We start from the raw sequence: 26888 nt of genomic DNA, 5'->3' as shown, positions 1-26888 counted from the left end.
AACATTCTTATCATTACTCTACCTTATGCAAATACATACTTAATTTTTATGAATCAATAAAAATATTGGACAGACCCTCCCATTGAATTAAACTCCAGGGAGACCTATGGTCATGAATGGCCAGCCATTCATCAATTCTAAGCCCAGATTTCTCCAGCTCCTACAAAAGCTTATCATGACACCCACAATCAAATGTTTCACCTTAATCAGAGCTATAGTAGGCCAGGAGCTTGTGGCTCATGCCTGTAATCCTAGCTCAGGAGGCTGAAATCCGAAGATCACAGTTTGAAGCCCCCATAGCCAGAAAGTCCTTTCGACACAAATCTCCAACTAACCATGAAAAGGCCAGAGTGGAACTCCAGCTCAAATGCTGAAGCAGCAGCCGTGAGAAAAGCCCAAGTGAAAATGCAAGGCTCGCATATCTATTATGCTCTCCTGAGTTTCTGCAACCATTAGAGTATATTTGACCTAAATCAATTCTGTACACCACAGGTTTCCAGGGGTTGCTCTCCAATAATCTGGGTACTACTTTTCTCCTAAATTCTGTAGCTAAATAGCTTAATACTTTCAGAAATCTAAGCTAGAGGCTTCATTCTTTTTCCCCTATATGCCATGATTCCTCAGAAAAAAACCCAGAAATTTACAACAGTAATGGGCCCATAATTTTTCTGGGACTAGTGGTATAAACTATTTTAATAGGCATATCTTGAGCTCTAATTTCTAAAAAAAAAAAAAAGTTTAACCAGTTAGAAGGTTATTTCAAACATTAATGAAAATTTTCAGTCAACTGTCCAAGGAATTAAAACCAAGACCTCAGAAGTCCAATACCTAAAAAAAAATTCTATTATTGGAACAAAAAAAAATTGACATGTGAAATCCATAATAATCCCAGCTTAGCAAAGCCCAGAGAGCAAGGCAGGAAGCAAGAAAAGGGAAATGCCTTTTCCTTTGCCATCTCTACTTAATTAGATGGGACAGAGGTTAAATTAAATATGTAAAACTGACGATGGGATTTCAGCTTCAAGATCACAGAGACGATTGAAACAAAGGAAACATTATCGTCCTTATTTTTTTTCCCCTTGTTGGTCATAGGGCCTGAACACTGTCTCTGAGCTTCCTTTTATTCAAGGTTAACATTCTACCACTTGATCTATAGTACCACTTCCTGCTTTTTTTCTGTTTATGTGGTGCTGAGGAATCAAACCCAGGGCTTTGTGCATGCTAGGCAAGCATTCTACCGATAAGCTACATTCCCAGATCCCGAAAATACCATTTTAAGCAGGAAACTACAACTAAGTTAAACCCATAAACAATGAATGAAAACTGAAATCAAAACAAACTGCTTATTATAACCAAGGTCAATTAACTGTTCTGAAGAAACATGTAATCTAAGTAGAGGTGGGATGCAGACGAGTTAAGGCCAGGTCATTGTCTTGTACTAACACTGTAGATAGACAGCTGTCTGTCTTGTCGTCTGTCTGTCTGTCTGTCTGTCTGATGCACCTGGGTCTCTATCACTGATAGAATGTACACATAGTTCCCAGGCCTGAGAGCAGAGCCATTCCACCGTTCATGAAGCTACTGTGTGGAGGAGGAAAGAGGAAGCTAACATGCTAAGTCCAGCAGGCTGCCTAGTTTTGTGTACAGTTAAAATAGGACATTGAACTGACTCGATGAAAATGAGCTTGCTTCTTGCCACTCAGGCAAGCAAATGGACACTGTTCTATGCCTATAATGATATCTAGTACTGGGCTGGGCTCAAGGGCCCCAGATGAATTAGCTAGAGTATGTAACGTGGGCTTCCTGAACAAATTTCATAACCCAAGGCATATGGCCCATTTTCTGCATCTACATATAAGCCAATCTACAGCCTGGGTTCAGACAAGCCCAGACACAAGGGCAGTTATCAGGAAAACACAAGACAGCACATGCAAATGGAAGTGGAAGGAAGCTAACTGTTGTTGCTGCTGTTGTTGTTTTTCTAAAGGACTGTGTTGAGAATCTTTCTGAGACTCCAGAGTGCCCAGCTGCCTTGTGTCTGCTCTCAGGTAGGGAAACCAGGAAACCAAATAGGACAGGAATTTCTCCTGGATTCTGCAAGGGAACCAGGACATTTCTAACTGTTGGACTATGATTAATAAAAGGCAAAAGAAAGGGGCACTACTCAATGACAAATGCAGACAAAGGGCAGCCAATCAGCAGATTTTAAGGAGAAAAGTATTTTGGTAGCAACTCCCTAATTAACAAAATGTGTCTTTGGGTACCTGTGGCTTATACACATAGCCCTAACTACTCAAATCCAGTCCTGGTAGGAAAGTCCATGAGACTCTTATCTCCAAGTCACCAGCAAAAACAAAAACAAGAACAGAAGTAGGAGGTGTGGTTTAAGTGGTTAAACATCAGACTTGAGCAAAAAAGCTAATTAAAAGTACAAACCCCTAAGTGCAAGCCCCAGTCCCAACACACACACACACACACACACACACACACACACACACACACACAATGAAATTTGCAGAAAACAGCTCCTTTGGTAGAGGAACCATATCACAGGGGGTAAGTAATTCAAGTTGTTTCTAAAACACTACTCCCGAAAGCTATACAACTGTCAATATTTTAAGAAATGTCTATGGTTTATTTTGCTAGAATGCTGGTTTTGGTTTTGGTTTCGGTTTGGTTTTGGTTTTTTGTCGGTCACGGGGCTTGAAGACTGGGCCTGGGTACTGTCCCTAAGCTCTTCAGCTCAAGTCTAGCAATTACCATTTTGAGTCACAGTGACACTTCTGGTTATCTGGTGGTTAACTGGAGATAAGAGTCTCATGGAATCCTGCCTGGGCTACCTCATATCTCAGCCTCCTGAATTGCTAGGATTACAAGGAAGAGTCATCAGTGCCCTGCTATCAACACTCTGAATAACATGAAAGGTTTGACGGAAAATTCCAAATGCTGGCTGAATACGTAGGAGTCATGGTGTAAGGAGTAGGAAAGGAACAACCCCAGAACAAACATAATGCAGACAGACAGCACTCCCCCTGCCTTCTCCCTGACAACAGTGAGCAGAGGGAGAGAAGAAGTACTAGAAATTTCTTTCAGCAGTTCCAGAATCCTCTGCATCTTCCTAGGTGGTATTTTTCTATCTAAACTAAATGTTTCCTTTTAGAACCTACAACAAAAATCTTATCATCTACAATACAAAAACACTTGGTAAAAAGATTTCTTTGTGCCAAACACCTAAAAGGACTGCTCTAAACAATAAAAGAAGATTTTTAAACAATTGAAAACATTTCCCCCCCCCCAAAAAAAAACTAAAACACATGGAACTCTGGTCCTGAGCCAAGTTCCCAAGAGTAGACCAGCTATAGTCATAAAACAATTGCAAACAAAGAGAAAAACATGCAAATAAAGTGTCCACTTGAATATCCATCCACCAACTGCTTCAAAGACTACTATAGTCAAATTCCCATCTTCATGAAAAAGAAAAGTGTCTAATCCACAATCCATGAGTTGTTCCTTTTTCTTTAGCTCCAATTATATACTATTTTTCTTTTTTGCTAGTGCTGGAACTTGAACTCAGCCCGGGCACTGTCCCTTATTTTACTTAAGACTACTCTACTATTTGAGCCATCCATCCCATTCTGGCTTTTTTTTTTGGGGGGGGGGGGGTAACTGGTTCATTGGAAGTAAGAGTTTCATGCACTTTCCTGCTCAGGCTGGCTTCTAATTGTGACCCTCAGAGCTCAGCCTTCTGAATAGCTAGGATTACAAGCATGAGCTACCAGTGACAGGATGTCATGAGCTTTGTAAGAATGCTTAATAGTAAAATGTTAACCTTTGAAATCTGTGGCTTTGCATTTTATGACCCAGCACACAGTGGCTTTGGTAGTGTTCCCTGTGAATTTAGTTCATTGACTCACTGATCAATCCAATCATGCATGATGTTTACTGATTAAATCACAGAGATTTTCCATTATGTCCTTGGTGCATACTCAAACAACTAAAAAAGCTTTGTTTGATATTTGTCTGTTTCCACCATGCTCATGTTTTTTGCTTTCGCATTTTGAACAGGCCTATCTTTAATTCTAGTAATACTGCTAACCTTCAGGACCATTCTGTAGATCCAGTAGAGTCAAAATTGATTTCCTTTGTATTTGCATAACATCTCCATCTTTTTATTATCAGATTTCCTATCTGTATACTTTAAAGCTGTCTTTGAGAGTCATTTCAGGTAGGCACAGGTAGCTCACCCCTGTAATCCTAGCTACTCAGGAAGCTAAGATTGTGAAGATTCAAGTTTAAAGCCAGCCAGGCAAAAATAACCATGAAACTCTTATTTCCAATTAATCACCAAAATGCTGGAAATGGAGTTGTGGCTCCAGTGGTAGAGCACTAGCCTTGAACAAAAAAGCTCAGTGAACAAAATGGAAGAAACACAGCCTCTTCAAAAAGTGGTACTGGCAGAACTGGTTAAGCACCTGCAGAAAACTAAAGTTGGATCTTTCTTTTTCACCCTGCACCAGGATTAACTCCAAATGGATCAAAGACCTCAAGGTAAAAGCAGATACACTGAAAACTTTACAAGAAGGAATAGGAGATACACTAGGTTTCCTTGACTCAGGTCGAAACTTTCTTACTAAGGACCAAGAAACACAACAAATCAGAGAAAGTCTGGATAAGTGGAACTGCATTAAACTGCAGAGCTTCTGTATGGCAAAGGAAATAGCTAGCAAATTAGCTAGAAAGCCTACAGAGTGGGAGAAGATCTTCATAACCATACAACAAAGGCCTCATATCTAAAATATATCAACAGCTCAAAAAATTGAATCACTCCAAAACTAATCTCCAAACAAACAACCATCGCATTAAAAGATGGGCCAAAGACTTAAAGAGAGTCTTCTCTGAAGAAGAAACAAAAATGGCCTATAGACACATGAAGAAATGCTCGACATCTCTGGCCATAAAAGAAATGCAAATCAAAACAACTCTGAGATTCCACCTCACTCCAGTTAGAATGGTCAGGATCAAGAAATCTAATAACAACAGATGCTGGAGGGGATGTGGCCAGAAGGAATCACTATTACACTGTTGGTGGAAGTGCAAACTCCTTCAACCACTATAGAAGGCAGTATGGCAGTTCTCAAAAGACCAAACATAGAGCTCCCCTATGACCCAGCAATTCCCAATCGTCCAGAAACAAGGGCATACTAAATCCACCAGCACAACTATGTTCATTGCAGCACTACTTACATAGCAAAGATAAGGAACAAACCCAGATACCCCTCAGTTGATGAGTGGATCAACAAGATGTGGTATTTATACACAATGGAATTCTATGCTGCTGTCAAAAAGAACGATATTGCCCCATTTGTAAGGAAATGGAAAGACTTAGAAAAAAATCCTATTAAGACAGACTCAAAGGAACATAGGCTCAACAGTTTCCCTCATTTGTCATAATCAGTAGAAACTTTGGGCTCTCCTAGCAGAGATTTACAATAGAACAAAACCTAGATACATAAGGCCATAAGTATGACACTAAATGAAAGGACCTCCAGGATATAGAAACAAAAGCCATATAATGAGTGATTGTTGTCCTTAATGTACTATGTTATCTCTCATCTCTTTTGTTGTCCCATATTGTTACAGTATTTCACCTTGTTATCTGATATATTGTATATACGTGTATTTGGTTATTTGAAATCAGATAGGGAAGGAGGGAAAACAAGTTGACAGGCGGGGCTGGGAGGAGGGAAATGTGCACGAAGACATTAGAAAGGGTATCAATGTTTGTGAAGTAAAGCACCTTCGATCTGGTGAATATAATGTAACCCTTCTATTAATTACAATAAAAATTTATGAAAAAATAAAATAAAAATAAGTTCAGTGACAGGGCCAAGTCCCCAGGTTCAAGCCCCAAGACCAGCATAAATAAATGAATGAATAAATAAATAATCAGATTGCTTCTTAGATATGGCCAGAGCATCTCTGATGAACTCTGATTCATTCACTTGCACCTGAACACCTATATCAGAATTACTGGTAAGTCAAGCTAGAGAAGATCCTAAGTTTTTATAATATTGATAGGGTCTAAATATCTCATCAAGCCCTTCTCAGAGTGCCATTTTGGTTTCAAGTAACTTGAAAGTTAGGTTGTCACTGTAACTAAGATATAATTTAGAGAACTTTATTCTAAAATAAAGATGTTCTGTAGAACAAAAACCTAATCTATAATGATTTGATACCTTGAACCTCTACCACTTCAATCATGAAAAAGCTCTGTGGTACAAACTCTTTCTCATTCTCTACTAAGGCAGCCATCTTCACATGGTTAAAGTTACCCTAGCACTAAGGATTCAGGACGGTTCTTTCCTCAGCTAACCACTAAGACCCTGAGGTACTGGGGGCTGGTTACTACAATTCAAGGAAATGGAAGCCCAACGATGTCCTCTTTATGGCCCATCCCTGCTGGATAGAATGCAGACCAGCCACCATAAGAGTCAATATTCTACAGGAGGCAGAGCTCTGTCCAAGCTGGGTTGCCCAGTGAGTCTGAGTGAAAACACAATTTTCTATACTGGAAAATGTACTCAGGACTTATTCAACAGATCCAATCATTGCCAGGAGTGGTAGTAAGATTAAGATTTAATATGAAGTCCCAGGTCAGGGCTCTCAATCCTGCTTTTCTGGAGTCACATGGAGAATGGTCCCATACTCACCCAGGAGGAGGCAGTTTCCCATTTTCATCTGGTTCCCATGTGTGAGCTTCATTGAACAGAACCAATGAGAGATGGGTCATTCACCAGGGAACATTCCCAGTGTAGACTGAAGTAAGGACTAGGGACTGAGAAAAACATTGCCAAACACGATCTGTATGTATTTTCCCTGACATCAAGATGTTTTAAAAACCCATCAGTTATAGAAAGGGCACCAGCTCACCTGCTATGCACAATTATTTTGAAATAATAATTTAGTATAACTATAGCAGAGCAAAACTTTGTACAAAACACCTGCAAATCTCATAATCTTATGTTTTTTTTATTATTTGTTATTATGAAAGTGACGTACTGAGGAGTTACAGTTACAAAAGTCATGTAGAGTCCATTTCTTTTTGGACAATATCTCCCAGTTTTTCCTTCCCATCCCCACCCACAAGTTCCTTTCCAACAAAGTATCTGGTGAAGACCCCTCTCTGTCCCTCCATTTTTGTACACCCATCCTACCCTCCCCAAGACAGATAAATAAACAGGCAAAAAGAAAAGAAAAACAGGGAAAATAAAAACCTCATTGCTATTTCCCGGAATTCATTTCAATAAATATTATTGTGTCGGTGGCACACGGGCATTGTGCCTTTCTGACCCTCCACTAAGATTATCCTCCTTTGGTGTCATTGTGCATGACTGCCTAGAGACCTCTATAATTCATCACGCCCCGGTGTTATTTCAGATCTATCTTCCACATATGTGAGATTGGCTCTCTGAGGTTGGCTTATTATCTCACTTACATTTTACCAACTCTATTTTGAAAGCATATTACTTACTCACAAGTAGGAAGTCTTTTTGACTGACACAAAGGTACAATCATTTGACATGCTGTCTCTTATAAAATATGGCCAGTCTACTATTGTTGTCATTAAGGACCCTAGAACTCCTCTGGGCTTAACGTAAGTAAAAAAAAAAAAGTTCTGCCTCCAAGGGGTAGTCTCTGGGAAATAAGTGAATGGAGAAACTTTGTCAGCTGCTCTTGCCAGGCACACGAGCTGTGTGTGTGACACTGCAGCTGTGTGTCTTGCATCTGGAACCCTCACAAATCCAGAGTCCTCTTTCAAAAGTCGAATTCTGTTTGTTTCCTTCTGTTCCTTACTTTTCTGGTGTTGAGATAAACACTTACTTATGTGACAGATGACACAGTAACAAAAAATCAATCCATACTTACATATTTTCCTACAAAAAAAATAGCACTCACAATTGGGATATTTCACTTGAGTTTTTAAGTGGTTGTTTCTTAGGGGCTCTGCACACCACTGCTTAGCTGGCTCTACATTAAGAGTGTTTTGCGTCCCCACAGACCACCCAGTGTGACAGTGTCTGCCCTCGTGTGTGGCATATCACACCGCTGGACAGCAGCTGTATCAGTGATGGGTGAAAGATGAAGAGACAGCACAGCCCAGCCCCACTGGGAGCTAGAGAAGATGGAACAGCCCTGTGTCCCCTGCGATTCACAAGTGGACAACCAGTTCAGGAACGGAGAATTCCGCTGCGAAAGTCAATGGTGAAGTCTTCAGAATTTACCACAAGAGCTTCTACAGGCAATGCTAGAGAAATGCTTCAGAAAAGGAAAACGTAACCATTCCCTACAAGACAAGGCTGTGCAGAGGATTCAAAACCAGATGGCTACATGCACCAGGGTTCACTTTAAAGATCTTCTTGAGAACTATCAGTGTTCCCAGCACCAGTGGCTCAGGCCTGTAATCCTGGCTAATCTGGAGGTTTGCCTCTGAAGACTGAGGTTTGAAGCTAGGCTACACAGAGAAATCTGTAAGAATCTGATCTCCAAAATCTTACCTCTTGCAAAAAAAATAAATAAATAAAAATCTAGAACTGGAAGTGTGGTGCAAGTGGTACAACACCAAAATTAATCAGAAACAAGCCAAGCACAGGCCTGAGATTCTGAGTTCAAGTCCCCAGTACTGACTCAAACGAATAGGAAAATAAATAAACAAATAAACAAATGTCACTATCACTGGCAAAGCAAATACACCATATGATATATTTCCAATGATGTAATTTAAAGGCATCAATAGCTGAAGAGGAAGTACTTCAACTGTTACGTGAAAACCTTCTTTATTTATGATCAACCACTTATTTATGATCTCCTCTAACAGCTGAAAAGCTTCCTTTCCGTTGAAATTCCCAGTCTCTATAGAATATACTACACTGAGAGGATGGTAAGAATTTGGGCAACACTATATGAATGCATTTTGGTCTTAAGAAAGAATACTAGTCTAATCAAAAAAGCTCGAGGGTAGCTCTAAGGCCCTGAATTCAAGCCCCAGGACTTTCACCAAGAAAAAAAGAAAAAAAAAAGCCATAGGACAATGCAAAGCTAGATGCTATATTACTGAACTGCCACCACACAATATAAACATAGCCTTCAGTTTCCCATCTGTGAGTTTTCTTTCCAAGATAAAAATTATAATCATTATGTTTTTAAATGCCTCATAACTATGTAAAACATTACCCGAATCATCACACTACAATGTTAAGACAAGAAAATAAATATCAAACCCCATTAATAACTTGTTAAAGGTTGCTATTTTTATCATTTAAGACTTAGTTATCTTTGGTCGCATGCTGTTTGATTTTTGAAAACCTTCATCACAAAAGAATTAACTGCTGAGAAAATTAAGACCTTGGGAAGAAAAAAAAAACACAGTGATGGCCATTAAGTTGTATTTTTAGATTCAAAAAATATACAACTAAAACAGTGTGCTAAATACAGTATCAATAACACTTCACACTTAAAATTATAGCCCAGGGGCCAGGAGTTTGGCCTAGTGGTAGAGTGCTTGCCTAGCATGCACAAAGGCCCAGGTTCGATTCCTCGGTACCACATACATAGAAAAAAAGCCAGAGTGGTCTGAGGCTCAAGTGGAAGAGTTCTTGCCTTGAGAAAATCCAAGGACAGTGCTCAGGCCCTGAGCTCAAGCCCAGGACTGACAAAAAAAAAATTATAGCCCATACTATGTTATTAATCTCAATTTCCATTGTTTATACTGAGAAAGCCTTTCAGAAATCGTTCTCCTTATCCTGTCTGAGAAGTCTCAGTAACAGGCATGATGGTGAGAAATACGCTTTGCTGGCAGACAATACACTATGGTGACATTATATGCCACTTGGCCAAGTTACAGTGTTCAGTCACTTAATCAAACATGAATCTATGTGGTGTGTAGTAGGCATTTTGTCAATCTCTTTTAATACCTTAGGAGCAAAAACTTGAACTCTGGGCCTGGGCAATGTTCCTGAGCTCTTCAGCTAGCACTCCACCACTCTGAGCCACAGCCCCACTTAAACATTATATAAAGTTTCTGTCACTCTGGAGAATGGATTGGTACCTGCACAGAGAGGCTATCGATGTAGCATTTTTCATTCCAATGCCTCAGCCTTTCCTGGATTAGGAGAATCTACCTGGCATTTCTCAGTGGTTTCATTCCTCAAAGAAACCAGGTTTAAGTGGTTTACACCTGTAATCCTAACTACTCAGGAGGCTGAGATCTGAGGATCACTGTTCAAAGCCACCCAAGACACAAAAGTTCTTGAAACTCCAATTAACCAGCAAGAAAGCTAGAAGTAGTGATGGTTCAAGTCCTACAAGCACCAGTCTTTAGAAGAAAAAAAAACAGAGGACAGCACCCAGGTCCTGAGTTCTAGCCCAGTCCCAGTAGACAGACAGACAGACAGACAGACAGACAGACAGACAGACAAGCAAATGTAATTCCAGGGGTCTTGATTTCCAAAATTTTCTTTCAACTGTCTCTAAACCTCAGCTTTCCTATTTCTATTCCTCAATCCTTCTTCTAATCACTAAAGGCAACAATAAATTTAAGTGGCTAAAAGCAGAATGAAAACTCTTTATAAACACAGATACAATGTATCTCAGGATGAAAGGAACTTTAGATTACAAAGGTAGGTAGGATTTCTTTTTGTCCAATTTAGAACTCACAACAGTTTCTGTTCACTTATAGCTTTACTCAGGAAATAGAGGTTGGAGAAAAGCAAAAGTTTACTTATAAATACCAAATTATAAACCCAGAGCATATTTAGTTTGCAATCGAAAGCATCCTTCAAGACGGAAAATTTCTTTTTCAGTGATGGGTTCTAACTTGCAGAGTCCTAAGAGAATTGTCTAGTAATTTCATCTGCCTAATGGTTTTTTCATGCTCAGCTCCAAAATTAGGACATTTTAGTCCTTAAATACTCAGCTGGAATTACTATGGACTCTCAATTCACATGTCTTTACATCTGCATGAAACAGAATCAGGAGAAATAAATTTTTAATATTTAACTGTCCCAGCCTCACCTCCCACATCAGTCTGTAGTCCATATTTTCATCCAAGTCTTCAGGCATCCTCTTCTCCCCAGCAAAGGGCCCAAACTTTTCACCCTGGATAGTAATGATAACATTGAAAGATTAGTTTGATCTAGTGGTAGAGTGTTTGCCTAGCAAGCACGAAGACCTGGATTCCATTCCTCGGTACCACATACATAGAAAAAGCTCGTGCTATAACTCAAGCAGTAGAACTCTAGCCTTGAGAAAGCCCAAGGACAGTGCTCAGGCCCTGAGTTCAGTACCAAGGACCGGAAAAAAAAAAAAGAAAAGAAAAGAAAGATTGGCATGATAATCAAGCTAGTAACGTAAGATATTTTTCCCATTCAAAATTTCTTTTCAGCTAGACATTGATGGCTCACACCTGTAATCCTAGTTATTCAGGGAGCTGAGATCCAAGAATCAAAGTTTGAAGCCAGCCAGGACAGGCAAATCCCTGAGACTTTTATCACCACTTAAATAGCGAAAAAGTCAAAAGTGATGGGGTAGCTCAAGTGATTTGAGCAAAAAACTGGGCACAGTGGCTCATGTCTGTAATCCTAGATACTCAAGAGACTGAGATCTGAGGATCACAGTTCAAAGCCATTCCAGGCTCTACAAACCCAAGAGACTCTTATCTCCAATTAACCTCTAGAAAACGGGAAGTGGCACTGGGGCTCAAGGGTAGGGTGGAAGCCTTGAGCTGAAGAGCTCTGAAACAGCACCCAGGCCCACAGTTCAAGCCCCATGACCCTCTCCATGCCCCCCCAAAAAAGCCAAGCATGAGCATAGCATGAAACTCTGAGTTCTGAAATAAAAAGAAAGTCCTGTAAATCTTCATAGAAAATGTTGAGACATTAAAAAAATATGAACTAATCTACATAACAAAAATATTTACATATTTAAAAGCTTCATCTGCTTCTAACCTAGAGTCTAAACCTATGGCCCAAGAGCCCACATGAAAGAGTTAAATTACTTCCAAATTCCAAGGAGGCCCAGAGCACTTCGATCTCATAGCCTCTGGCGAGGGGTCTTAAAACAAAAAGCACTGCCTTTTGCCTAACTTGAGACAAACCACCATGCACAAAATCACCTGGTTTCTATAAAAGTCACCAATTCATCCCTATTTTGCACTAAAAAGGAGGAAGCCTGCCATTCTCAGAGGAACAGTGCTCATCAATGACTTAAATCTGCCTACCAACCTTCCAAACAGCCTAGTGGACACGCTTCACTTTACACGGTTTCCTGCACGAGTGTACTCTGAAGCCTTCTAAACTAGAACCAAGGGGGACGGGGGGGCTGCTGGTTCCCGCACAGAACCCCAGCTTTGTGCAGGCTGAGATCTAGGAGGGGGTGTAAGAGAAAGGCAGGATTTGTGTATGAGTGTGTAAGTGCAGTATAGCAATTGGTGAGGTGTAATCCCCAAATGTATTAAACAAGAAACATGGCTATAAGCCCCTAACCATTCAAATCATGTGTAATACACTCAAGCATGGAAACTGTCAGACACATGGCCCGGATGTATAAACCCTGGGTGTGTAAAAGCCCAGATGTGTTAACCTCACGTGTGTAAAGCTGAGTGGCTGGCCACTGCAGTCTGACTTGCAGGGACTTGCAGGGTCACATTTGATGGACAGGTGATATCTCACAGGGGAATGAAGCAGGAACACAGACACACAGAGGGCAAGCTGGGGAGGGGAGAGCACTGTGTCCTCATCTGCCTACATGTAGTAAGAGTGCAGGGGGCACCCCTGATCTGCCTGGGAGCTTCCCCCAAACAGCCTGGGATTATTTTTAGTGGTGTCTTTCTCTTTGCCTAGAGGAAGAGGAAGAAAATAACAAAATCTCCAGGGGAGCTTTTGATGAACAGTGTTGGGGTGGGGAGATGTAACCAACAATGCATTGTTTTAAGGAAGATAAATTACTTAATGAACAACAGAAAACCCAACTCTAGGGAAAGAGTAAGTTTGGAGAGGAACTACAAATAGTGAGCCCAGATGAAGAAAAGACAAGCCATAAGGGACGGTAGAGGCACCACGACCATTTATTTAACATAAAGGTGAGGGGTAGAACATAGAGAGCTTGCAAATCGACTGTAATTCTAAGTAAGCCAAATATAGACCAAAGAAACAGGCAGGCTGGGCGCTGGTGGCTCATGCCTGTAATCCTAGCTAATCATGGAACTGAGAGTTGAAGATCAGGGTTGAAAGCCAACCCAGGCAGGAAAGTCCATGAGATTCTTATCTCCAATTAATTATTAGAAAAGCAGAAATGCAGCTGTGGTTAAAAGTGACAAAGCACTAGCCTCAAACAGAAAAGCTCAGTGGTAGCACCCAGCCTGGAAAAAGAAACAGGGATACTGCTGGTTATTTATATGATCCTGCAGCTGACGTCAAAACTAAGTTTAGGAAGTGTAACCACAGGAGCTGGAAGCCTGTCTCTAGAGACCCCCAAGACTCAATATGGGTACTCAGTGTCACGTACCAGACCAAAGACCCCAAAGAAATCATTTCACACAAGCCAGGGGCTCACACCCACAACCCACACTACTTAAGAGACAGTGAGAAGAGTGTGGTTCAAACTCAGCTTCGGGAAACGTTGGTGAGATCCATCTTAATGGAAAAAGATACACATGGTAGTGTGTCATGTTGTGCTCGCTGTTTGTCCCCTATGTAAATAGGCTCAAGCAGTTGTGGCTCAAGTGGTAGAATACTAGCCATAATAAAAGCTTGGGAACAGGGCCTAGGCGTATGGCCTAGTGGAAGCATGCTTGTTTAGCGTGCACAAAGCCCTGGGCTCAATTCCTTGGTATCACATACACAGAAAAAGCCAAAAGTGGTGCTGTGGTTCAAGTGGTAGAGTGCTAGCCTTAAGACAGCTGTAGGACAGTGCCCAGGCCCTGAGTTCAAGCCCCAGGACCCCAGGGGACAAAAAGAGTAAAAAGGACTATAGGTATAGATCAAATAGTGGAATACTTGTCTAGCAAGGATAAAAGCCCTAAGTCCAAACCTCAGTACCACTAAAAGAAAAGAATAGTAATCAATTCTCAAGGGTTGAGCACCATTGCTTACACCAGCTACTCGGGAGGATTCATAAAAAAAATAAAAGTTAGCAAAATTACTCTCACCCTATCTCAAACAAAAAGCCAAAGCATCCTAGTTTATCCCTGTAATTCTACCTACATGACAAGTGTATTCTGGAAGATTCTGATGTGAGATTGGCTCCATGCAAAAACATGAGACCTTGTCAGAAAAACTAGAGCAAAAAGGAGTCTGAAGTGTGTCTCAAATGGTAGGGTACTAGCCTAGGAAATTTAAGTCCCTAAGTTTAAACTCTAACACACACACGTGTAATTTCTACTCAAAATGAGATCTAAACAGTATTTGCTAACAGGAAAGAAAAGCTGCGAGAGAAATGCAACACCATGAAAGAATTAATAATACGGAATGCCTCGGCCCCCCCCCTTGCAGTAATCCCTTGTGAAAATGTTTCTTCGTGACTATTAAGAAAACTGAGGCTCAGAGTGTTTACATAACTTAATTAAGATCAGTCTCCTAGTGAAGGTCAGAGGCAGGATTATTTTGAGGAGAAGCTCCAGCACCTCTACTTCATTGCTACAGAAACTCTGACAAATGACATCCACCCTGAACAGACTTCTCCATCCCCATCTCAGCTTCCCACTCAGTACATTCTGCACAATCTGAGGCATTGCTTTGCTCAAAGTAGATGCTTGGTACATTAACTGTTGAATTAAAATGCAATGAAATGCAGGGAAAGCCAATTAGAAAAGAGAAGAATAAGGCATGTCTGTAATACATTTGAGGATTTGGCTAATGGACATGTTTCAATTTTCAGTCCACTCTGCCCCGTATTTAACCTTTACCAACCATTGCAGAAGGTAATAATAACCTAAATCTTCTTTCTCCAGTGCTTTTTCCAAAAGTCAATCGACCACTTTTTTTTCTGCAGCAGAACTTGGGAGGAGAAAGATTTAAATCTGTCCCTTCTGCAGAGTTCAAAGGTCTGAAGGGAAAAGAATGGAAAACAAAATAAGTTATATGGCATCAAGGGAACAAAAAAGGAAATCTGGATGCAGGCAGAGTGAGCCGCTATTCTTTCGACTAGAAGTATTCCCCAAATGTTCACGTGGCAAAGGTTTGGTCCCAGAATCCAGCATTGGAAATTGCTAGCACTATTAGGAATCGGGCTAAGCAAGAGGTCTTTATGTCTTTGGGGTGTACTCTTTTAGGGCCCAGCCTTGCTTTGGGGTTCTGGCCACACACACACACTTCCCAAGGTGATATCTATCATAGCCCCAAAACAACACAGCCAACTGACAATGGACTGGAGTCATTACAACTGTGAATTTAAAACAATACATTTTCTTTCCATAAGATGATCATCTCAAGTTGTTTATTGCTGTAGCAGTAGATAAACCTGGCTAAAGCATTAAGGAGGCATCAGTGATTCGTGCCTATAAAACTTGCTACTTGAGCTGAAATCTGAGGCTCTCACTGTGAAGGGAAAAAAATTTACAAGACCTATTTTCAACCCATGACCAAGTGCCATTGTGGTGGATCATGTTAAACTATGTAGGAGGCTGGGATGGGCGCATGCATCATGGTGCCAGGCTAGCCCAGAACTCCATCTCCAAGGAAGGAAGCTGGATGCTAAAGTCCACAAAATAACACAGAGACGACAGGAACCCTGGTGAAGCACAGCTTAGAGAGTGCCCGTGCAGGAAGACTCTATTCTAAAAAATAAAAAACAAACAGTAAAGAACAGGGCTGGAAGTATGTTCAGTTATATTACACCTAGCAAGTTCAAGGTCCTGAGTTCAAATTCCAGTACCAGCAAAACAAACAATGAAATCATAAGACAGGAATAAGGCCTGACTTACAGGCTTTCACAAGAACGAAGCATCTAATAACTGTCATCTGCTCCTAGCCACAGGAGCATACCTAAAAAACACAACTTCCCCATAAATATTGCTGGATCAGTTCATTAATAGCAGCTATAACCATCACACACACACACACACACACACGCACACACACACGCACACACTCACAAACAGATACACCACAAATAGAGAGCAAACAGTGTATATAGATTGGTTGTTTATTTTTTTAATCCAAAACAACAGTACAAAATACAAAGCCACCCTGAGCCACTGCAATGCAAGATGAATGTGTGAACATAGGAGATATCACACAAGGCACACATACAATGATGATTTTAACTCTGATTCTATCTCCAAATCAGTTATCAGCAGCCACCAGGAAATGTCAATAAACATCCACTGGCAGAATTACAGCCATAGGATAAAAATCCGTTATTTCTTACCAGAGTCACCTTCGAAACTAATCAACAAAGATCCTCATTCCACAAAATCTAGTCTTCTCCTAGTAATATTTATGCATGGTAGCTTTCCCTCCCTCTACCTATTTTTCCTACGTTTTATGTCTTCGTTCTCATATTATTTTTCTGATACACCTTCAATTTCACCTTTTCTTTTAGTATATCCAATTTTACAAACCAAATGTTAAGTCCTTATTTCAAGTATTATACAAGCTATACAACTTGACACAACTTCTTTAAAAATTTTAGATTATTCTATTTTACAAATTCGGGGTTAAGACTTTATTTCGGGTATTATTTTACCACAAAAAAAATCAGGAAATGGATTCTCCCTTGCAATCTTTCCCCAAACCTAGCCCACTGACTACAGACTTCTGCACCCAAAACCAAATGATAATAAGTTTGTATCATTTACAGCCACTACGTTTGTGATGATTACAACAGCAGTGACAGCGCTGTCAGTAACACGGGCCTTGAAAAGACTCTAGTCGAGATCCTAGTGTACCTGTACAGTTTAAATGGAGAACTGAAAAGTGTTACTGGAAAGGGGAAAGTAGGATGGGAGAATGTCTTAGCCTACGTGTTATCAAGAGCTCATGATAACCAAGCAGCTTATGCTTGTCATATTAGCTACCTGGGAATCTGGGCTCCACAAGACCACTGTTCTAGGCCACCCCAAGAAGTTCAAGAAACCCAATCTCAAGCAGTCAGAAGCTGAGTGCAGTGACCATACCTACAATCCAACCACGCATGGAACATAAACAGAAGGATCACTGTGCAGATAGCCTGGGAGATAAGTGAGAGAGACTCTCTTCAAAATTTAACAAAAGCAAAGAGAGGCATGAATTCCTGAGTTTAAACTACAGCATCAATCAATCAATAATAAATAAGGTCTGTAATACCATGTAATACCAATCAAGCAATCAATAATAAACAATGACACAGAGTTTAGAAATAGAGTCACACCATACCATCTGAGTTAATTCACTATGGCTGCTGTGTCATCAGTTAAGGAGAAGGAGCTCTTAGCAATCTTTTTTTGATGCGTATGTATGTTGGTCCTAGGACTTCAACTCAGGGCCTGGACACTGCTCCAGATCTATTTTGCTCAAAGCTAATACTCTTTCACTTGACTCACAGCTCCACTTCCAGCCTTTCGGTGATTAATTTAGGATAAAAGTCCACAAACATTCCTGCCTGAAGCTGACTTCAGAAAACCACGATGCTCTGATCTCAATGTGTGCCTGAGTACAATGGGGTTTCCTAGAGAATGTTTCAATGATTTCCTAACCTAGAGCTTCCAGAACAGCTTCAACAATTCTATCCATAAATCACTCAGAACCACTGCAGGTGTATTCAAGTATTCAACCAGAAGCCCTAAACTCACAATCACAGGGTCACAGCACATACCATAGTATTGCCCTTAAAGCTGCAGACAGGGCCAAAAGCTTGCTGGAAGAAGCCAGTGAAACAAGACATACAACATGAAAGGGCTTAACAATGGAGATCCAATATAGTCCCCATACAACTCATTTTCCCTGGCTCTCAGAAACTTCCTCTGACATCCTATGACCACAAGGCCTGCGGTTCCCCCTTCTCTGAACGCGCAACTTATACCTCTTTCACACAGCATCATGTTGGGCCTATGGAGACACTATGTAGATAAGAAAGAAACTATCTACTTCCCTGCCTCTCGAAGTAGATTTAAAATTACCTAATTGTGTAATTCTATGGCCTACTCTACTACCTGAAAAATCAGTTTATAGACATGATATACATAGGAACACTGAATGTATTCTAAAATATGCCTTTGTCATTTATTTCCATTTTCTCACCAAAGCTGGAGGTCCTAGGAACAGAAAAGATTATTCCTTTTCACAGTATTTTGGGCTTTGGTCTTTCTGTCGGGTGCTTATAAAATGTGGGCTGCTTTTCTACCCACCTAACCTAGATACTAATATGCTGGTTTCTAATATGGCAAACTTTACACAGAAGTAAAGAGTTACCAAGATGACCCAATTAGTTGGGCAAAAAAAATCTCATCAAAGTGACAGTCCAAGAAGAAACTCCTGCAAACTAAAACAAATCTGAAAGGGGAAAAAGGCTACCAGCAGTATTTTTTCCCACCTGAACCCTTTCCTTAAAATCACACAATCTGAGAGCCAGAGAGAAAAATACAGCATCCCTTCCCACTTCTCAAGTTCAAGCATAATGTCAAACACCATCCCCGCTGGTCATGCCAATAAGTAAAACAAAAATGTATCAGAGTGACGTGCATACATATCAACTTAATTTTGGTAGCATTAGCTACCAAAGCATTAGCTTTCAGTTACTGTTAATTTTATTCTCCATAGTACTTTACAACCTGAAATTGCACACGTTCAAAAGCAAATACTTAGAACTCACTAATGGCACCAATTCTAGCATTGGCTTTACTTTTATCATTAGCAAACTGTAATATTTGAACACGTAAGTTGAATTTTTTTGTACTCATAAGCTTTCCAAAACACCCTGTCTTATCCTGGCCCTTTTGTCACTATATAGATTTTACACTGAAAAATTTTTGAGGCCTGCCACAAGGGTAACTGCCAAGAAAAACACTAAGACTGAAGTGATCATGGAATGTGGTGATTATACAACTGATACATCACTCTAGAAAACATTCTGTGCCAATGGGTCAATGAAAAGAATCATAGGGTCCCATTGGCAAAGGAATTTCCTATCGATCTGGTGACCATAGCAGGATGAAGTTTCCAGAAGGATTTACCCAAGGGCAATCTAGATCCATTACTTGAATTTGCAACCAACAGATGAGTTGAGCTTCAACCTTTGCATAAAGCAGGAATGACAATGTAAGCATACATGTTCTGAAAGTGGTCATAAACTATTTGTAATTTCCAACACCGATGTTTCAACACTGGTTTAGACAAGACAACATGAGAAGTCATAAACAGAGCTGCTGACTGGATGCTTTGCTTCTCAAATCCTTGATTTGTCTTGTTAGGCCCTGTATAAGAAACCCTGGAAAGTCAACCAACTAGAGATCAATTATACACAAAGAAGCAAAGGTGTGTTCACATCTGTCTCTGGCTTTGTCCTCAGACATCTGAAGATTAAAGGAGCTGAGGCTTGGTTTAAGGGCATCCATACACTTGCCTATGACCTTGGCATCAAGAATTGTGGTATCTTAAACTAAACTACATCAGTGATGGTTTGTATGTACTGGAAATATGCACATTCACCTTGAAATGCAGATGTGCATTCTAGCTATAATGTGCATAAAAATTTTCATTTATATTACTGAAGGTATATCAGCCAGGAAAAGATAAATGCCTATCAATGGAATAGTAAAATGTCATACTAACATAGAATCTCAGAAATAGTTATTCCTATGTACTCAAATAATTAAGTACTTCCAAATGGCCAAATATATATTTTAGAGGATTTTTGCCAGTCCTGGGCCTTGAACTCAGGGCCTGGGTGCTACCCTTGGGCTTTCTCAAGGCTAGAGCTTTACCACTTGAGCCACAGTACCATTTCTGGCTTTTTTTTCTGTGTATGTGGTACCAAGGAATCAAACCCAGATCTTCGTGCATGCTAGACAAGCACTCTACCACTAGGCTAAACTCCCAATCCCCCAAATATATTTTTAAAGGTTTAAAATTACTTTTTAAAACTCAGAAGTAGTTATTAAAGACCTAAATAATGATATAAAACAAAAAAGTATCATGTAATAATTATTTGAAGATGTTTGATGTCTTACTATCTATAACAATAAATAGCAAGGTCTTTAACAACTGTGTTCAGGCTGGTGGCTTATAACTACAATACTAACTACTCAAGAAGCTGAGATCTGATGACCACAGTTGGAAGCCAGCCCAGATAGGCTCCACTAAACTACCAAAAATAAAAAGCCGTAAGTGGAGCTGTGGCTCCAGTGGCTCAAGCAAAAGAAGTTCAGGACCCAGCTGGGAGTTTGGCCTAGTGGTAGAGTGCTTGCCTAGCATGCACGAAGACTGGGGTCTGATTCCTTGGTACTACATACGTAGGGGGGAAAAACAGAAATGGTGCTGTGGTCAAGAGGCAGAGCTCTACCCTTGAAAAAGTCCACGGACAGTGCTCAGTTCCTGAGTTCAAGCCCCAGGACTGGCAAAGAAGGAGGAAAAAGAAGAGGAGAAAGAAAAGATAAAAGGAGGAGGAGGAGATGAAGATGTAGTGGTAGTAGAAGTAGTTCAGGACCCAGACCTGAGTTTAAGATCAAACATTAGTGTGTATTTGTGTGTGTGTGTGTGTGTGTGTGTGTGTGTGTTTAACATGGCAGCAGGTGGGAAGAGACACAGCAGATCTTGCTACATCTGGCCTGTGTCCCTTGTGGCCATGGTCCAATGCATGGCTCCCTACCTCTATCCAGTTAAAAGTTCTGTGCAAGTGTTGGGGTGAGGACATGCTCCAATCACAAGCAACCAATCCGAGGGTGGGAAACCAATCACAGGACTCTCATCAATGCATGACTGATGCTCTGGCCAATCAAACCATGAGCATGCATTAGTGGGGAGGAGAACAAAGGACCCTACAGGTGGGGGAGGAGTGGGGAAGTACTGAAAGACATGGCTTCCTCCAGGTCACACCTTGCACCCGGAGGTTTTTTGGGTTTTTTTTGTTTTGCTTTGTTTTTTTTGTTTTTGTTTTTTGCTATTTTTCACTTTCAAAAAGACTTGCTATGTCTGCTTGAAACACTTCCCTACCTTTTCTCTTCTTGTGCTGGTCCTGGGTGCTCTCCCTTAGCTTTTTTGCTCAAGGCTAGAACTCTACCACTTAAACCACAGCTCTAGTTCCCACTTTTTTTTTTCTTTGTGGTAGTTTAATGGAGCGTATAGTCTCACAGACTTTCCTACCTGGGCTAGCTTTGAACTGTGATTCCCAGATCTCAGGATGACAGGTTTGAGCCACCGACACCTGGCCTCCTTTCACTGGTGCTGAAAAGAAACCTGAACCCTAAACCATATCAAAGGGGGTCTGCTTGGATTCGGGGTAACCTCAAGCACTCTTCATGCATCTTCTACTCTTACCCCAAATTCCATCTGTCAGATATTAGCTCACATGTGGGGAAGAACAAAGGACAGAGAGGCTGGAGAGAGGCAGCCCCTGTATGTGTTTTCTTATCTCTTAACAAGGACTCTAACTGTTCAAGAGACTACTGTGGTGAAACCAAATAACAAAGGTCAACTAAGTATGGGCCCTAGCACAGTGTCTACTGTGTTAAAAGGTGGCTCTCTGTATTGGTACATGCACATGGGCTTGGGGAGCGCGAGCCAAGCTCTGGGGGTGGCAAACATACAAACACATATCCACATACAGAGATGCCACTTTTCCTACAAAACTACCATAGCACAAGTGTTTCCACGTCAAAAGTCTGCAACTTCTAATCCAAAGATTTGGAATCATGCAGTGACCTTTCTCTTTATCCAGACTGTGCCCTGGCCCTGAGCTCTGACCGAAAACCACAGAAAAATTCAAGAGTAAATGGGGGGCAGGGGGAGGTCAGAGATCCAGAAACCCCTGGTTGGCAGGTCCTAGAAACTGCCCGCCTGGGTCTGCAAGGGGCAGGGCCCTGAGCTTGCCAGGCTGGTGGAAGGTAGGGGTGGGGGTGGGTTCCTCACAGTCCCCCTTCCCCACCCCCCCACACTGGTTCCTTTATGGGCAGGCCTGGCTGCACAGCACTGAGTTACCCCAAGAGAAGGAGCTGAAGGTTGCCTGCAGGATGACACCAACCCTTTGACCTAGCAAAGCCTGGACAGCTACAGCCAGGGAGGGAACAGGAATGGGTGGGGGGGGGGTGGCTGGAAAGAGAGGAGGGATGAGGGAAGGGAGGGGGGAGAAGGAAAGAGAGAAGAGGAGGGAGGAGGAGGAGGAGGAAGGAGAGGAGAAGGAAGGAGGGGGGAGGAGGAAAAGGGAGTCTGGTGGACCAGCTTCCTGCTAGGGGAATGGACGAGTTGGCCTCTGGAAGGCGGCAGCAGCCCCACCCCGGGCCGGCCGGACACCGACGTGGCACTGCCTGGGCGCCCAGACGCGCGGCGGGCGCGGCCCGCGGGGCAGGAGCCGTCGGGGCCGGGGGCGGCGGGCCGGGGGTCCCGCGGGGCGCCGGGTCACCCACCTTTCTGACTCTGCGGGCCGTGTAGAGCCCCAGGCCGTCCTGCACCCCGGAGGACTTCAGGGAGAAGCGGTCGGGCACGTAGAGGCCCAGCATGGCGCGGTCCTCGCCCCGCGCGTCCGCGCCGGGCCCCGGGACCAGACACGTGGGGGACTTGGGGTGCGGGGTGGGCGGCGGCGGAGGGGGAAGAGGCCGGCGGGGAAAGGAGGAAATGGAGTTTTCCTCCCACAATCCCCACCTCCCCGGCGATTCCAGGATCCCCCGCGGCTCAGCCCCTCCTCGTCCGGGGTCTGGCGGGGCCCGGAGCGGCCGAGGGGGAGAAGGCTGGGCTCTCGGGGTGAGGGCCGGGCTGGGGCGGGTGTGGGGGGGAGCAGGGGTGCGGGCTGGGCTTGGGGAGCGCGAGCCAAGCTCTGGGGGTGGCACAGGAGCGCGGGGGAGGAGAAGGGGGCGCACGGGGCGCGGGCCGGGCTGGGGGCGCACGGGGGTGGAGGGGCGCGGGCCGGGCTGAGGAGCGCAGGCCGGGGTCGCGCACGGGGCCGGGCCGAAGGGAAGGTTGGGGGGGGGGGGAGCCTGGGATCGCCGAGAGCTGATTGGTTGGAAGTTGGATGCGCCCACCCGGGAGAGCCCGGAGCCCCCCGGCGGGGCGCCCTGGCTCTGGCCTGCCCGCCACGGCCCAGCCCGGGCTGTCCGGGCCGCTCGCCGTACCCCGAACCCCCCACTCCCGGGCGGATCTGTGGATGCGCTGGGGCTTCAGAGCCCAAACGGAAAGGGCCAGACCGGGCTGCGCGCAGGCATATCGTCCTCCACCGGGCCTCAGGAAGAAGCCTCCAGAAGCTGGGGCAGGTTCGATGTCACGGCATGCCGGTTTCAGAGCTCTGAACAAACTCCTAGGAGAACAGAAAGAACGCGGGGCTCCTTGAGGTGCAGGGAAGAAAAGGGGGGCGCACATCTCGATGGCAAGCCATTTCTCAGAGCAGCCTGGTTCTTGTTGGGTAATGAGGCCTGGGGAAAGTTACCACATTCCCGGGGTCCCCACTGCTAAGTCACCCAGGCTTGAGACCACCAGATGGGCCACGAGATTTTGGGGAAAAAAAAAAGTTTAAGATGGGGAGAAGTTCACTGTGTCCTCAGGATTTCAGAAAGACTCTGCCTGCCAAAAACTCCCAAATAGAGAAGCTTTCATTGGAGGTAGAAAATAAATATGATTTAAAAAAAAAAAACAACAACAACAGCAAAACAAATGGGAGAGTTTTAAGAATCATGTAAGTGCTCCTTAAAGAACAAAATAAGTGGACTTTTAAAAAGAAAAGTCTCAAGGTAGCTTTGTCTGAGGAGGAAAGAATGGTGATTTGATGATGCTTCACTTTTGATACCTTTGACCTGTGGTAGTATTGGACCCTGATGGCTGTGTAGAGGAAAAAAATCAATTAGTAAAACACCAGATTGGGAAAGGAAGGGGTTTTAGTGTCACATGGCTTTGAGACAGGTAGTAGATGTTCAGTAAATTGTTATGTTTGAGGGGTCATTTGTTTTTGAGCCAAGGATCGGTAAAAATAGTGTTTAGAAAAGATAGCAGAGTAAAAACAAAGGTTTATTAGAAATCCATGTGACAGTGGGCAGCTAAGCAAAAGAGCATAGTTTACTGAAACCTGGTTGGGAATGGAGTTTATGCTTTTACTAAGGCTGCTTTTGATGCCTTTTTATGGGCCCTATTGTCTGGATCTCTCTCTCTCTTTCTCTATCTCTATATCTCTATCTCTTTTTCTATCTCCTCTCTCTCTTCCACTTGCATTTCCGTCCATTCTTGCATTCCACTTGCCCAGTTTCCCAGTCTTGACTCACCTCTATATTCTACCTGGCCTGTGCTATTTTCTCTCCCCGCCTTATCTCCTCCTTCCATGAGCCTTCTTCACATAAATAGTTCTGAAAAGAAAGTTAGTGGAGATGCTGATCTGTGAGACTTTCTTACCAGTGTGGTGAGTATAGGACTCATTCTTTGCTCTCTGTGTCTCACAAGAATCTACAGTAAGTAGCTTTTTCAGGGGTCCTATGAGGCAGGGCTTGCACCCATGTTGGGTAGACACACTGGATCCAGGTAGAATTGTAGTACAACCCTGAGGTGGGGGGGCTGGCATTTTCCCTTTGAGATTCAGCAATTTCCCTCCCAGCTGATTGAAAAGCAGCCAGTCAGGAATTATAAAATTTGCAGATGGCAGGATGAACTGACAAACCAAAACCTGCCTGACAAATGAAATCAGGACAGGTAGCTACAAGTGAATGAATACATCTTTGGTGTTACAACCTTAGAGGAAACAAAAAGGAAAGCCACCAGTCAGAAGGCCATCTTCAAGTTCTCAAAGTCTCACTACTATATAGCCCCAGAGTCAGCTCTGTAACTTAAAAGACAGCCAAGACAGTGCTGAAGATAGGCTGAAGTGCTGTCTTCCTAGGCCATGTCTGTGCCACATGCCCTTTCTCTGTCCTCTTAACTTTCTTATCACCTTACCATGTTCACAACTTGCCTGAATGATTCTTGCCAGGTATGAGGACCGAGGTCAACTTAGCTGCCCTGAATTTCTGGTAACATAGTTGATGCTTTGACCAAGAATTTCAGATTTGGGTTTACTGGAGGCAATCATTGAAGACACAACCTTTCCACCAGCCTCAAGCCTTGCCCAGTTCTCAGTCAAATTCTCTGGTAGGTATCTCTAGGCACAGAAGTTTTCACAGCTTTTTGGATACTTTCAGCCTGATACAACCCTCATGACACATGACCCTTGCTTTGGGGTACAATAGCCCCTTTTTGGTTGTCTCAAGAAGAAAGTTGCTAAACTAAAACATATTCATCTCTGAGTCTAGGAATCTTTTTTTTTTTGCCAGTCCTGGGCTTGAGCTCAGGGCCTGAGCACTGTCCTTGGACTTTCTCAAGGCTAGAGCTCTACCACTTGAGCCTCAGCACCACTTCCGGTTTTTTTTCTATATATGGTACCAAGGAATCGAACCCGGGTCCTCATGCATGCTAGGCAAGCACTTTAACCACTAGGCCAAACTAGGAATCTTTACGAAGTAGAAAAAAAAAGTGGTGGCTCATGCCTGTAATACTAGCTGCTCAGGAGGCTGAGTTCTGAAGATCAAAGTTCAAAGCCAGCCCAGGACAACAGGACCTGAGACTCTTATCTCCAATTAACCTCTAGAAAACAGGAAGTGATTCTTGGCTCTAGGGCAGGGCAGTAGCCTTGAACTGAAGAGCTCAGATACAGCGCCCAAGCTGAGTTCAAGCACCAGTGGCCCATAAAAAAAAAACATAAAAATAAACAAATAAATAAAATTTAAACTAAATCTGGAATCAGTAAGGTAAAAAATAAATTTTCCAAACTGTTATGAATCTTGATCAGAGATTTGTCTTACAGTTAACACAAGTGTTCAATTTATTTCATGAAAGCATGCAACATTTTTGTGTATATTAAGTGGAATCTTCTGAAAATCAAGTAACTAAAACATAGAAGCCAGCAATAAAAAAGCTTTTCATTATTAAGTTCCATGGCAATACATAAAAAAGATATGTTTGCCAAATCAACATGCACAATGCTGACCGGAAATTTGATTTTGAAGCTTATAAGACATGGTAGTACAATGAGTCATTTCTTAAAACTTTAAAAGCTAGAGTGATCTTTTAATACTATCTTTGAAAGACGGGAAATTAAAAGTCTGCTTTATATCAAAAGTTTAAATGCAGTCTTAAAAAAGTAAATAAGACTATCAAAAAGTTGATATTCATAGCATTGCCATATACCTGATTTACTTATGCTGGAAAATATGGCCCAATATTGACCAAGGAGAAATTATCCCACATATATTTCTCCATACAGTCAGTACTAGAGGACATTTTTTTGTTTTCATTGATACACTTAAATAACCAAACTTGCTCTACTTAACTACATTCAAGCTATGTGCCTACCAATGTCATGTATTTTCATTTGAACGAAGACTTAAATTATCTACATCAAGTATTTTAGTCACACATTCTAGTTTTCTTTTAGGTCTGTTACTAAGGATTTTTTTCAAATGTCATAGTAAAGTAAAAGCCTCACTGGAAAAGCAAAACACTGAAATTTTGCTTCTTTTTAGTTTTCTAACAGACCCAGAAACGGCACTGTGGCTCAAGTGGTAGAACACTAGCCTTGTGCAAAAAACACAAAAAATCCTCAGGGACAAGATTCAGGCCCTGATTTTCAAGCTCCAGGATCAGAAAGAAAAAGGAAACAAGGAAGAAAGGGGAATAAAACAGGGAGAGAGAAAG

General features: G+C 42.3%; 1 protein-coding gene across 2 annotated transcripts in view; it reads right to left on the bottom strand.

Annotated features, from left to right (window-relative positions):
• Nucleotides 1-22811, bottom strand: part of Prdm5 (PR/SET domain 5) — a 121406-nt gene extending 98595 nt beyond the window's left edge. For both annotated transcript variants that reach the window (XM_090356634.1, XM_090356635.1), the window contains exons 1-2: nucleotides 22592-22811; nucleotides 11071-11154 (exon numbers count right to left, since the gene is read on the bottom strand). In XM_090356634.1, coding sequence (XP_090212760.1) covers nucleotides 11071-11154; nucleotides 22592-22684 — 177 coding nt within the window. In that variant the 5' untranslated portion in view covers nucleotides 22685-22811. The remainder of the gene's footprint in view (nucleotides 1-11070; nucleotides 11155-22591) is intronic.
• Nucleotides 22812-26888: the final 4077 nt, after the last annotated feature.

This window comes from Megascapheus bottae, chromosome 23, assembly GCF_031878675.1.
Source record: "Megascapheus bottae isolate mThoBot1 chromosome 23, mThoBot2.hap1, whole genome shotgun sequence".
Lineage (NCBI taxonomy): Eukaryota > Metazoa > Chordata > Mammalia > Rodentia > Geomyidae > Megascapheus > Megascapheus bottae.
Note: the sequence above shows the minus strand (reverse complement) of the source record. Positions and strands in the feature narration are given on the sequence as shown.